Raw genomic sequence first — 15,015 nt, 5'->3', positions numbered from 1 at the left:
GTAGCTGTTCATGGTGGATGATAAAGGAAATAATTTGTTAAAAAATATCTAAGGAATAGAATGATAGTTTTTAGAGTAATGTGTTTTTTTCTCTTTTCTTTGTTTAAAACCAGTTCCTATTGCTGGGTGGTTGAAGAGGAAATCAAGCAGTCAGGAACTGGTGAGAGGAAGATGAGGGTGGAGTCAGGTGGAGAGCAATAAAGACCCTTTCCCTCCTAGCATGTCTGGGGTACATGTCTGGGCTACCAAACAACCCAAATCAGGAGAACGGATGGAACAAGGTCAATCCTACCAGTTGCACATGAGTTGTTACTGGAGCAAATCAAGCCAAGAAGCTGGTTTGCATCTGCTTGTGGTATGAGCAGAACACATTCCTTGTTTTCCAAAAGAGAGCACTTAAAAAGGCAACATGAAAGTGAAAAAATAAAATACTGTCTTCTAACTGCTCCACCATAACGCATAGTTATATATCATATGATAGTATAGTTATAGTATCATGTGATTCACATTGAGTTAAAATTCTAGCTGTCACCAGTTTCCCACAAAGGCAAAACTGGTGAAATACAGAACTGTTCGACTAGGCCAAGAAATTCCAACAAGCAGAACAAAAATGGTAGCTTCATCGCAGTGATTTCTCCAAATCTTTCTCTGACACACACACACACACACACACACACACACACACACACACACACACACAGAGGACATGAAAACCCAGAGGCAGGTTTTAAAAGTGGAACTATTTGAAAAGAAAAGGCCTTAAAAAAAACCCCTACTGCATGAACTAACACATTTCTGGCATTCATACATATTCAAACATTTAGTGCTACTATTTGTACAGAAAAAAGTTAATAATACTAAAACATAGGTTACTATGATTTCACTTTTTTGCCTACTAATCATATACTAAAGTTCTCCTTTTACATGCAGCTTTAAATATTGTCCAAAACAATGGCACAAATCAAGAAACAAAGTCAATCATCTATTCCCCCACCTGCCCACCACCCCATCCCCACATCAAACTGTTCTGGACTGCCTTGCACAGCCAGGCTGGAGTGGCCCTCAGGCTGCTGAACTAGAGAAGAGGGACCACTGGAAGAAGAGAGCTGATTCCTCCTTGGGGCACACCTTCCTGTCAACACGGCCAGGGCCAGGACACCCCAGAGCCAGGAAAGCTGCTCTGTCTGAGTTGCAAGCCAACCAACTTTACAGCAAGGGAAGCAAACCCTCAGGTGAGGGTAGGGTGTGTGTGTGCAAGAAGGGCTGATGCCTTGTCTAAAGCTTCAGTATGAAGCTGCCTGCAGACAAGAGACCAGCAGAAAAACCTCAGAGTACAACTCAAAGCATTTAGAGGAAGAGAGGAGAAAGAAATATGTTAGCCTGTGTCAGGGGTAGATCTCAGGCTTAAATCTGCCCTGCTCTCTCCTACTTTTACAAGCTGCATTAACCTAGGAGCTGCCACTTAAAGGCAGGACACCCAGGCCATGACTCAAATCCTCTCAGGTAGGTGTCCTGGGAGGTAATCCTGGTAGGAAAGTGGGGTGGCTTTAATTAGCCACTTCCTTCAAAGGAGAAGGTCCTACTGTCTAACACTTCCAAGAGCAAGCCAAGGCTGGATGAAGTGCTGAAATGAATGTGACATACTCCCTGGGTAAGAAATAGTTCTACCTTGATTTCTAGGAGCCAATGCCTGTCGAGTTCCGGTACAAAGTCTCAGATTCCTGCTGTTGTGATGTACTCTTGAGTGAGACATCTAAATCCTCCCCGTAAGGAAACTGAACCTCCAGCATCAACTCCGAGTTGATCTGCAGTGAAATTTTACATAGGGCAAGCTGGGGAGGAGGTGAGATAGAAAAATATTCAAGCGGATTATTGTTTACATATCCTAGGATGGATTCATTATTTGGCAAGATTGTATTTTTTCCTACATAATTATCACCTGAGTGCTTTTTAATTAGCTAAACTGTTTTACTTTTTAACTAAAAAGCAAAGAAAATACAGTATACTTGAGTTACACTGAAGTTACAACTTCATTTAAGAAAATAGGTTTGACCCCAAACTCAGTGCAAGTGGCAGAATTGACCATTACTGTACAGTATCTGCAAGAAGAAAACAACAACAACAAAAACAACACAAAAAACAACCCCCTACAAAGCACGAACCCACAATGCTCACATGACACCATTTGGTGGTGCCCAACCCAAATCAAAGAGAAAAAGCCTGAATTAAACTTTACAAAAAAAAAAGCTTCCAACATGATTGAATTTTGTCCATAAATAAGTACAAATTGAAATTGAACCATGAAGCAAGAAAAATGAGCAGGTTGATGGTTACCAAACTAGTTCTAGCACTACAGACAAAAGAAGAGGAATGTTGGAACCTGTTTATAAATGAGAAATAAGTTTCCAGTTTTAGGATGAAAAAAAAACTGAGGCATGCAGGACTTTTGCATATGGATATATATTTCATATATATTATATATACTATGTACAGTCTAGCTATAAAACTTTGATGTGTATAGAAGCTGTCATCAATGAAAAAAATTGAACATTCAGAAGAGATTCCTGAGATAGGGTTTGTGACATGGGCCACTGAGAAAAAAAATCCGTGGTGGGGTCCTAGAGGTGTTGTCGTCTATCCCTGTGAAGACTGAAATAAACCCACAGACAGACAGTGTCAGCACTGTTGTCTTTCCTTGCCTGAGCAAGGGGTAGCACCATTGTGAAGGGAACTATCTATGACTCCTGCTTGAAGAGAGCAGGGAATACTTCAGAACAGTATTGCTGCTAAGACCGCTGTAGTGTGCACCAGATTTGTTCTTGGTTCTTCCAGACAACAGATGTACAGTGCCACAGGCTGACTGAAGAACACCTGGATGGGAGAGGTGTGAAGGTTGGGAGGCAGATCTGAGTTCCTAGGTGTAGTCTTTCCTAGGCTGTTCATCCGTTGTACACTTATCAGTCATTTCCTGGCAAAAGTCCACAGTCACCGACTGGCTCCTGGGCTCCAGAGGAGGTCCTCTGTCGGAGAAGTTTCCTGGGTCAGTACCTTCCAATCTCCTCCCAGAGGTACAATTCTCAGAGGTGTTGCCTGGTACCCAGGGGGGTCCGGGGGGAGCCACACCTGGCTCCAAGCAGCAGGGCACATTTTCCCCCACTGCACACTGGGAGGCTGCAAGGCTCTGCTCAACACCCAAGGGAGGGGGGTTAATACTGGAGGCTCCAGGGAGGTCCATGGGTATGAGGACAGGGCAATAGCGGTGCAGGGCCTGGATCTGCTCAGGGCTCTGGATGTCTCGGCACACTTCCTGGGAGAGGCAGGAGAAGTTGTCCAGCAGTTCCCCCATGCATGCTTTCAGTTGGTTTCTCTCTGACAAGAGTTTCTCTTTCTCACACACCTGGATGAAAGACAAAAAGGAAAGCTTGATCCACCCGGATTTGGAGGATAGAAGGCCTCATTTCGGAGGGTTTTCCAACCTTTGTTTTTATATCCTACATCGTAAACTAACTCATAGACGAGTAGGTGAGGATAGAGATACTTAAAACCTATATACGCACAGGAAGTGTGGACACATACTTCTACCTGAGTACTGGAGCACATGTGTCTGACATTAACACCTGCTCCATTGCACCTCTTCATTACTCTCTGATGCCTAAATGTGGCCAAAAAGTCACCACCAAGCAAAGAACTGAGGGAATCAGTGTTCTGGCTTATAGGAACTTGGGGGTTTGAGGAGAACTGACTAGAAAACTCTTACTTGCAAGCTTTATATATGAAAATTTCCCCTCTAATGCATTAGGTTGGTGCTTTTGAGTGACAGAAACCAACCGATTCCAAAACTCTGACATTCTAAAAAAGAAAAAAAAAGGAAAAGCTGTGGAGATGATAAAGAGATCTGTGGCTGCCAGGGCTAGGAGGGAGGGGAGAGGATGAACACAGACAACAGTTGAGCTAGTGAGTCTACTCCGCAATGCACAATGGTGGATGGCTGACACAACACAGGGATTGAAACTGATTGGTTGTACAACACCCAGTGAGAACCTGTTACAAAATAAGGGCTTTGGGTGACCATGACAGGTCAGTAGAGGTTCATCCATTGTAGCAAATGTGCCCCCTTGGTAGGGATGCTGAGGGTTGGGGAGGTTGGGAGTGTTGGATCAGGGGCTACCTGGGACCTTTGTATTTTCCATCCATCTAAAACTACTCTGAAGAAGGGAGTCTATTTGAAAACAACGCATCATTGACCATCGGCAACTTCACATCAGCAGCAGCAGACCGAATGCGGCAGGGCCGTCTCAGAACACCGGGAACCATGCCATGAATCTTAAGCAGGGATTCTCCCCAGACTCAGGAAGGGAAGCCAGAAATGTGGCCCCTGAGTCCTCACGTATTAGTGCAGAGGAGGATAGAGAATCAAGGCCGGCCCCAGGCACAAACATGAAGCCCCCAACTGCAAGATGTGAAACCCAAATAGAAGAGGTCAGAGTGGCAGGCACCTCACTCGCTGGAGGCCCTGTGGTGGTCAGTAGTTAAAACCCAGTTCCACCCAAAATAAAAAGTCACATGTGTTTTTGTGTGAGTACGATGTATCACTTCCTCACAGAGACGAGTTTAGTAGCAGAAAGGAGATTCAGGAAGGTGCTACCAGCAATCCTGTGTGAGGAGAGGAGATGGGGAGAATCCAGGAGGCACACACAAAGTGACTGAAGACCCGGCACAGGAATCAGTGTGAAGTGAGGCCTGTCCGGCTGTGAACACGCGGGGGCAGCAAGGGGCCAGGAGAGGATGCGAGAGAGAGGGGTGAGCACTCGACATGGGAACTGCGCATGCACTAACCCGAATGCAATCTGGCAGGCAGCGTGGGCATGTGTGTCGGAGAAAGATTTACATGGGGAAAGGGCACCTGCTAAAATATTTATAAATTTATCAAGAAAACATGTTTTCAAAATGAAAAATAAACAGATGTACAAATGTAACTTGACAGAAATACATTATGCAAGTTTGCAAGAGCAGTGGGTGTGTGGGTATGGTGTGTGTGTGTGTGTGTGTGTGTGTGTGTGTGTATGTGTGTGTGTGTGTCGGTGGGGGGGGGACTGAATGTGGGGCCTGGGCAGGCAAAGACGGAGGACTGTCTCCTCCCATTCATGACATCCCTTTTACTGAGACCAGGCAAGCGGGTACAGCACCCTGGTTATGAGATGGTTGGCAAATCAACCTGAGGGAGAGGCCCTGGTGGGGAAAAGGTTTTAGGTGCCTGTCTGTGCACCCTGGATCCCTCTTCTCTGAACCAGAAGACTGGAAAAGTGACAGGACATGCAGAAGTGGAATCTCAAGCTCAATTCGGCCTCATTGTCTTCACCAAAGCACTGACCTCTAACAGGCTTACTCACAGGAAAAGTGTGCCAGGCCACTTTCTAGATAGGAGGAAAATGAAGTGTCATGGGTGACATTATTTTGGCTCTTGGCAGGAAAGGCTGCACAAGTCATACCTTGGTTAAAAACTTGAAACCCTGAACTGAGCAGGGTGGTACATGCCTGTAATCTGACCACTAGGAAGGCAGAGGCAGGAGGGTTAAAAGTTTGAGGCCAGCATTAGCTCCTGTCTCAAAAAAATCAACTCAACCCAACTCAACCCAAACCATGAAGCTCCAAGTCATAAATGAGCAACTGAAGCACTCATTCAGTACCCAAACAGCATATTATATAAGGGGCTGCTGAAAAGTGGTGGAAAACTAGATGTCCTCTCTCTCTCCCCACCCTCTTCCTCCCTCCCTCCATTCCTCCCCCCTCTCTTTTTCTGGCAGTACCAGGGTAAACTCAGGGCTTTGTGCTTGCTTGGTTTGCCCAGTTAGCTAGCACTGAACTATTTTAGCCAATTCTTCAGCCCAACTTTTTCTGCAGGCTTCACAGATTTCCCTGTCTGGCTGGATGGCTTTGAATGTGGACCCTCTGGCTCTCAGTCTCCTGAGTAGCTAGGATTATAGTCATGATATTGGCTTGGCTCTTCTTGTTTTTCTTTTTTCCCCCAACTAAAAAATACTACTAAAGTAGTTAGGTATTCTGTTATATAGTGTACATTTCATTGCTAGGTATAACACAATCATTCATTTAGAGTGCTGATTACTAAAATCAGGCACTTTCCAAGTATGGGTAGAGATTTACTCTACTTCAAGAAGAATGCCTGTTGAGAATTACTATGGACATGTGTCTAAGATTCCACAGACTCCCACTTGGGAAGCTGAGTGATCTAAGGCCTTTTCAGAACCCAAACACTTACAGGCAGGAAAGCTCTGCTTCCTTAAATTATATCCTTCCTTGACTAGCTTCTAATTTTTGACAGATATAATTGATTGATTGATATTTTGTCAGTCTTGGGGCTTGAACTCAGGGCCTGGGCACTGTACATGAGCTCTTTTGCTCAAAGTGAGCACTCTACCACTTTGAGTCACAGCACCACTAGTGGTTTTCTGATGTTTCTGAATCTCAGCCTCCTAAGTAGCTAGGATTATAGGTGTGAACAACCAGCACCCAGTGATATATTCATTTTAAATAATAACATTTTATTTAATATGTAGTACTTTATTATGCTTTGTTGATATTAGATTATCAAAATACATTTTGCTGTTAAAACAATGTTAGGGCTGGGGGTGTAGCTCAGTGGCAGAGTCTTTGCCTAGCACTACAAAAACCACAAAACAAATAAAAACATCAAGGAAAGGTTTGGAAATAAAAGAAGGTTAAAATCTCCTGATCAAAACAATCATGATTTTCAGGTTATTTTAGGGCCATGGACATTTCCTGAAAGCCAACAACAGGCCAATGTTAGAAATTTAGAGGAAACCAAGACTCTGTCTTTACCCTTGGGGAAACAGGCTAGGGCTAGGTTTGAGGCTGGTGAGACACACACAGAATTTGGGACTGAGCCATAGCACTAAACCAGAGGTCAGATAAAGGTTCCTAGGAGCCTAGCCCACGCTGGGACTCAGGAAAGACAGGCTTCCAGCAGAGGGGACCTGTGGCCTGAACATAAAAACACAAAGAAAATAGCTAAGAGAGGGAAAGCAGCATCAAGCGAGAGCAAAAGAATAAAACAGCTGGAGACTGGGGAAAACCCGCAGCCAGCTTGACTTAGGGGTCAGGTCTTAGCAAGGCAGTGGGAGGTAATGCTGAGGGGCAGTTGCAGACTGAACCTCAGATTGTGGGGTGGGGGAGGGGGATGTCTTTGTGTGTGTGTGTGTATACACGCTGGTCTTGATGCTTGAACTCAGGGCTTGGGTGTTGTCCTTGAGCCTTTGTGCTCAAAGCTAATACTATACCACTTGAGCCACAGCTCTACTTCTAGCTTTTTGGTGGTTAATTGGAGATAAGAGTTTCATAGCCTTTCCTGCCTAGTCTGGCGTTGAACCATGATCCTCAGAACTTAGTCTCATAAGTAGCTACAATTACAGTGTGAGCCACTGCATCCAGCTATGTTTCTGAAAAAAATTAAGAAAAGATATGTAATAGTAGTACATATTTATAGGTATATAGCATAACGTGATATTTCTGTGTACAGGTGTGTACACAATATGTGGTGATCCAATTAGAGGAATGAGCATTTTCCTCTCGCTAACCATTTATTATTTCTTTGTGTCTGGAAGCATCAAATTTCTCTCTTCTAGTTCTTTACCAAATATATAATGATCGTTGTGAATTATACTCACTGTTTGTACTGTGGCCCATCAGAATTTATTTCTCTTATCTCGCTGTAACTTGGTACCTGTTGTCCAATCTCCAAGGCTGGTGCTGGCCAAGGAGCTGACACTATTTAGATGGTGGGAGCTACTGCATGTAGGTAGACTTTCCCTGTTTTGTGTTAATTTACAAAGAAGTCCCAATGTCCAGGGCTATCTTAGTAATATATAACCCTTCCTGATGATGTACAAACATCTTATCCTTGCCCTTAGGTCTTCTCATGAGGAAAGGAATTGCTGGAATTACTCTGAGGACCCCACTAAGATCATGACCACATCGTGAGACCTCTCTTTTTTTTCAGACAGGTTGGAACTACAGACAGGTTGGGCTGAGTGAGGTCCAGCTGGTTGCCTTCAAAGCTATAGTCAAGAGCTGTGAGCTGCTTGTATTTACTTCCTGCAGCATAAGGTTGCTTACCAAGGAGAAAGCACAGGAGCACATTTCTGAGTATGGAGGAGCTTAGGAGATGGAAGTTTGTGGAGACAAAACAATCTGAGACATGGCAAAGAGATGACAGCCACTTTAAGGAAAAATCAAAGGCCCTGGGGCCACAAAGGGTTACAGGAGGTCATCTCCTGGAGTGACTGGCCCTCTGTGTAGATAGCTGTCCTGTTTCTAACCTATACTCTTCAGCTGACAGACAGAGAAAGCAGGATGAAAAAACTGAATTTAGCCAGGTGCTGGTGGCTCATGCCTGTAATCCTAGATACTCAGGAGGCTGAGATCTGAGGATTGTGGTTCAAAGCCAGCCCAGGCTGGAATGTCTGTGAAACTCTTATCTTCAATTAATCACCAGAAAACTGGAAGTGGCGCTGTGGCTTAAGGGTAGAACACTTGCCTTGAGCTGAAGAGCTCAGGGACAGCGCCCAGGCCAAGTTCAAAACCCACAACTGACAAACAAACAAATAAAAAAACCCCCTGCATTCAGATTTGCCATTCAAGCTGTACCACATCCTGTGTGGTTATGTAAGCACTTTGTATCACAGTTCACTTCTCTATAAATGAGGACAAAATAGCATATAAGTTATAGGTTTATTGTGTTGATAAAATGTGATCATCCACAGGAACAACTGGTACATAGATGCATACAACAAACACCAGCTCCCATTACTTGTCAAAGAGAAGCCCCCAAAGAACTAATTCATACAAATGGCTAAAGGATATGATATGCTTATATAGTTACACATATTGCAGATATAAAGTTACTGATTGTTTCTACTGAGAAACTGATTGGAATATAAACCTAAACTGTCCCTCTACATCTTCAGCTCTCACTATCATAACTTCGCACCAATCCTGGCTACTTCAGGGTGCCGAATACAACTGATGGATACACTCACCAATTTGCGGATTTCACATTCTAAATTCTGAATACAGTCCAGTTTCCTCTTGCGGCAGCGCTGAGCCGCAATGCGGTTCTTGCTGCGCCGCCGCACATCATGTATGAACTCTAGCTGTTCTGAGGTTAGCTTGTGCATCTTAATCATCATCTGGAAATCATTCCTTGGAAGGTCTGTGATTTGATCCACTGGAAAAGGAAGTTTGACCTGAAACCAAGCATAACAGAATGGAATTACTGCAGCTGGATTTTACTTTCAATTTTGGCAGGTGTAACACTGGAAAATGGCAAAAACCTCTTGTTAAGATGACCGAGTAACATGGACATGGAAATTACTGAAAACAAGCAGTGATTTTTTTTCCTGTTTTAAATTCAAGTAAGATAAAATGTTTGGATACCAACCAGAATAACACATATTATAATATCATCATTCCTGAGATTTCTGAAGCAAATAGCATAGAAAACGTGTCTTTCTTCTTTGTGTGTGCCAAGGTATGGGGGGGGGGGTTGAATTCAGAGCCTCATGTCTTGCTTAGCTTTTTCCCTCAAGGCTGGTACTCTCCCACTTAAGCTATACCTCTACTTGTGATTTTTGCCAGTAAACTGGAGATGAGGCTCAATGACTTTTCTTCCCAGGATGACTCTGAATTTTGGTCTTCAGATCTTTGCCTCCCTAGTAGCTAGGATTACAGAATAAGCCACTAGTGCATGCCACATTAAAAACATTTTGTAGTATGTTTGTAAGAAGGACTTTACAATTAGCTAAACTCTTCCACAAACATGGCTTAACTCAGGATGTCTGTAAAACTCTTTAATGAGGCAGGCCCAGAACACCTTGAAAAATAAAACCATTAGAATGATTCTTGGAAATGACAGCAGAAAAGGAGATTTAAGGTCAGGATCCAACTTGGATAAGCACAGGCACCAGAACTGTGCTTTGGTCATTCTTATGACATGCAACCTCAGTCAGGTTACTTCAGTTCTTTAAGCCTCAGTTTCCTTATCTGCAAAATGGTATATGTTTCTGAACTATGCACCATGTAAGCATTAGGCACTTCAGCTGTTTCTCCCAAATGGCCATCTAACTATACATCATGCTGCCTTCCTCTATCAAGAGGTCTGATATAGGCCCTGCCTTTTGATCAACATACTAGAGGCCAAGTTATGTAAGGTACTCAGACTTCCACTTAGGCCTCTTAGTTTTCTCTAGAGGAAACTAGCTAAGATGGCTAGAGGACACACATGCGTCTAATAAACAGTCAGTATCTGTTGAATTGACTATCTTGGGAATGGATTATTTTTTTCCAGTCTGTAGCCCTAGCCAGCACCTGAGATATCTTGGGCCAGAAGTGATCAGATGGGCAATTTGTGACTCAGAAACTGTGAAAGAGGCCAAATGATTATTGTTCTTCAGAGCTAGGGAATGTCTGGCAAAAGTATTTGGTACATGATAGGACAGACACATATGCTTCTTCAATGCTTCTTATTGGCTACCTATATCAATTATTTTGTATGGTCTACTAACGATGTTATAACTATCCAAAAAGGTTTCCTCATCTCTAGATGCCATATAGTTTTGTGCTTTATTAGGCAGCAATAGATAACACATGCAGGTATTTTATCATTAAGATTCTGACTTTCAATCCTTGAGAAATAAAAGCAAATAAGCACTATTCAAAGAGAGGAAGCAGTCATTCTCTTTAGGACGGGACATCTGTTCTCCCTCTATTGCTAAGTGGTTACAAAACAATAGTGATTTCGAATATTTCTTAAGGAGAGAAGAGCAAATAATGAAAAAATGCATATAAAAGTACAGCATGTGGAAGCGACCCAAGGCTATGTTAGGCGATGTCTCTATGTCTATGTTTCAGTACCCATTTGATGATTGAGCTGCAGGGAAAGGAAGATTTTGAGGAGGAGGCAGAGTGAGCAGAAGTTTTGTTTTTTCCTCTTGTAATTGAGAATTGAACTCAGGATCTTATTGCCAGTCAAGCACTCTAGCATCGGAGCCACAACTCTAGCCCCCAGGGGGCAGTGTTGGTAGGTCTGATTGCTTAATTCTTGCTCACATCTGAGTCAAATCTGCAGGTTGACCAGCAGATGGCAACACAAACCTAAACTTCATTCATATGCTAGCCCACTGGTAACATAGACATCAATCAGCTACAAACGTGATTTTAAATTTCCAGTAGCCACAGTAAAAGAAGCTGGTGAATTTTATCTTATACTGTCCCTTCATACAGTAGATTTAAAATCTAACATGCAATGAATATAAAGATTATTACCAGGTAAATTTTTGTGCTTTTTGTTTTTCTAAATTCAAAGTATATCTTATTGTTTTAGATCATCACAATTCAGATGTCACCTTTCAAGGGTTCACTAGTCATGTTCACAGAGTGGCTCCTGAGTGAACACACAGCTCTGGTGACTCAAACACATAGGCCTCAGTTTAATTCACCAAGATTTCTGGTGAAGAATCCAACCCCTTGGTTAGTAGGCAGTTGCTTCAGTGTCAGATCTGGGAGTGTTCCGAGCCTAAGCTTAGGCCTTTTCTTTGTCTCTGATGAAGGCAGCCATGAATCCTGATCCTGGCATCAGTGGCCAGTTAATCCCCATGCACAAAAGCAAACACACTAAAGAATCATTTGACTTCTCTGTGGTCAGTGCAATTTCATTGTCAGGTTACTTCCTAGCTCTATGCTTCTTTGATGTGGCACTTGCTGAAGGCTCATCATAAGTACTCTGATTCAGCTTCTTCGTGGTCAACTCTGTCTCATGACACCTGTGAAATTCTGGCCTAAGAAAGCGAAATGACAGTAGAACACATTACACCACAGTCAGGTGAGCCCTGCTTCTACTGCTAAAGACAGGCAGCCAGGACAAACACCTCCTTGTTAAGGGCTAGAGAAGGCCTTTGTCCACAGGGCTGTGTTTGCACAAGGCTTATAAAGATATGAAAGGACGTTTGATCTCCCCTCTCTACCCTTTGGATAACCAAGATCCTGGATGATGTCTCGATCACACAGAGGTCTTGTGTTGGGGACACGGATGTTTCGACATTTCATTGGAGCACATGGAATTCCCACTCCAGCTGACCACAAAGCCATCTTACTTCTGCTCCAAATGATGCGTACTTATTTCCAAAAAAATCACCCCGATATCTTCAGTATAGGCTGCAGAGAAAGTCAAAAAGCCTCCTCCCTCCACCCCACACCAAGAGCTACTGTATTTAAAATCATTTGGACAGCAAACAAAACAGAAGGTTGGCAGGAAAGAGGAAAAATCAACAATGCTAGTTTCAAAGTCCTTGGAGCAAAAGGCCACCTGAAGGTTTTCAGCAGGGCTGTTGCAGCTCAAGCCGCTCTTTAAGGAGGGTCAAAGGAAAAGAAAGTAGTCAACCACACACTTTCTTCTATGAGGGAAAAAAAAGCCAAACCACTCACTGCTGTGTGTTTTTAGAGTTCTGCTGGCCCGCCACAGGAAGGACTTGGGTTGCCTAGCAGGTGGGGACCCTGACGTGTTCCTAGAGGGGCACAGTAGAAAATCTGTCACAGCCCTTTGATTTTTTTTCTTTTGGTTTTTTAGTGTGGTTCATTATTTTCAGAGTCTGGTGACATTTTTTTTTCTCAAACCAGTGGCATCTTTCCTGGAGATGAGGAACAGCTACCACCAGCTCTTTGGGTTCCTTGGAAAAATATTTTAATATTCTACTTACAGGCTCTTGGGTACCCAAACATTCCTCACTCAGATAATGACTGAATGCTGAAGCCCCCTTTCTCCAAGGAAATGCTCACAACCTAAACAGCACTGATCCTGTTAGTTTCCATCTTTCCACAGACTTATTTCTCCAACATCTCATGTCTCAACAGTGGTTTGGTTTTCAGCCACTGGATTCTCATAACTACCACACAACAGCCAAATTGACAAGAGGAAGAGTCCCGCCAGCTATCACTGGTACCTGTCTGAATGGCCTGAACTTACATTCAGCTGACCCCTTGTGGCTCGGGGCAGGTAGACTGCATAGAAAGGCAATGCCCATGGGACCTGTGGTTGCTGGTTCTCTTCAGCCCCAAGCTTGCTGCTTTAGTTCTTGATTGAGGCTCAAAGACTCAGAAGCAGCCACTGAGTCAGCAAGCTAAGGGCCCAAGAGGGCAGCACAGGCCACTGCTTTGCTCTTCACAATAAGCTGATGTTGATTTTACCCAGCCCTAGCAAAGTGCTGACTCTTCTTTCTCCCTGGACCACACAGGAGGAACAGGGTCAGTAGTAGCTTTTAGCACAGTACCTGCACTTCCCTCTAAGCCGTGCTCAGAAAATGTTAGACCTTCCATATCTTTAACACTGAGTGATTAGGACCTCTGGACTCAGGATGGAAAAGGGCAGGAGAAATCTTATGATGTGCATGAAACCTAAGCATGCCTCCTTGGAACATTTATACTACCAGACATAGACAGGGGAGACGAGAGGCTGCAATTGCTCCCCATCCTCACCCCCAAATCAAAAACCAGTGCACCAACAACTTATACATAGAGTGCAGCCTGAATCATCATCCCCATTAAAAAGAATTAAAAATCATAAACTTTTAATAGAAGATTCATATATGGGAAAAAAGAAGAGGAAAAAATTCCCACCCACCCACAAATCATGATTCTCTTGCTCTGGTAAGTTTCCCTAGGACATTTATCTCCTCTGAGCCTTTTGTTAAATGGTTGCAATCAGCCTATTATTCCCACCTCACCACCCTATGCCTTTGAACACACATTTTACTGCTTGTGTCTCTGGTTTGTTGGATGAGGGTTACTGGAGAAGGACAGAGCTGCAGATTTGATAGAAAAAAAACACCCATTTACTGTGAAGTCTCAGTGGCCAATGGAAGATTGGTTTGTAAGAGTTTTCTACCTCCTTTTCTTTTTTCCTGTGTGGGCTTGAACTCAGGACCTGGGCACTATGCTGAGCTTTTTATGGTCAAGGCTAGCAGTCTATCATTTGGGCTGCAGCTTTTTGTTGGGTATAGATGATAAGGGTCTATGACCTTTCCTTACTAGGCTGGCTTCGAAGGACAACCCTAAGATCTCAGCCTCCTGAATGGCTAGGATTATAGGAGTGAGTCACTGGTGCCCAGCTTCACCTATTTTTTTAAAAAAAGAAAATTGTTATTATTATTGTTATTATTATCTTTAAATAGCTATACAAAGAAGTTTTAATTTGACATGTCAGTTTATGAGTACAGTGCATCTCAATCAATGTAACCCTTTCTTTTCTTGGTTTTTACTACTAGATAACAAGGAGAAGCAGGAGGTGGGGCAATATTAGTTCCATACTCTGAGACACCAACCTCGGGAGCATCAGCCATTCATTATGCTTTTACAGAGCCCTTAGATGCCCATAGCTATCTGGGGACATAGCAAGATGCCCACTGGACTGACTTTGTGCTGTTGAAATGGGGACAGGCAGCCTGTGATAAGCAGTTATCAATGTCAGAATTTCCCTTCCTCTCCTAGACCAAAAAAATGTGTCTTGTACAAGTGTTCCTGTGCTTGTCTATCCTCAAGATCCATTTCTGGCACAAATGTGGGACACTAGGGATGTAGTGGTGACTCTGCGATTAATTAGCTATGTGGTCCCAGGAAAAGTCATTTTCTTTTTCTTTAAACTCTTTGAGGATCTGCGAGTTGGACAGATAATACATGCCCTACATAACTTAGAGGGTGGTTATGGAGGACAGAGAAAATGGTTTGGAAAAGTGCAAATATCTCATAGACTATTATTTCTGTTCATCAGCCTATCTTCCTTTGTCACATGGTTTCTCTTCTAAGTATATAATATTCTTTGGAGTTCCAGATGCTGGGGCTGGGAAGGTGGCTCAGTGGTAGAGCGCTTGCCTTGCATGCCTGAGGCCCTGGGTTCGATTCCTCAGCACCACATAAGCAAAAAGAAAAAAG

The 15,015-nt window shown here is 43.3% G+C and overlaps 1 protein-coding gene across 1 annotated transcript in view; it reads right to left on the bottom strand.

Annotated features, from left to right (window-relative positions):
* Positions 1–1,066: 1,066 nt before the first annotated feature.
* The window catches only part of Bach2 (BTB and CNC homology 1, basic leucine zipper transcription factor 2), a 351,502-nt gene continuing 337,553 nt past the window's right edge, over positions 1,067–15,015 (bottom strand). Inside the window, exons 6-7 of the mRNA XM_013016732.1 lie at positions 9,075–9,281; positions 1,067–3,397 (exon numbers count right to left, since the gene is read on the bottom strand). Coding sequence (XP_012872186.1) covers positions 2,915–3,397; positions 9,075–9,281 — 690 coding nt within the window. The 3' untranslated portion in view covers positions 1,067–2,914. The remainder of the gene's footprint in view (positions 3,398–9,074; positions 9,282–15,015) is intronic.

This window comes from Dipodomys ordii, unplaced genomic scaffold (assembly GCF_000151885.1).
Source record: "Dipodomys ordii isolate 6190 unplaced genomic scaffold, Dord_2.0 Scaffold32, whole genome shotgun sequence".
Lineage (NCBI taxonomy): Eukaryota > Metazoa > Chordata > Mammalia > Rodentia > Heteromyidae > Dipodomys > Dipodomys ordii.
This window is presented reverse-complemented; position numbering and strand designations above follow the sequence as displayed.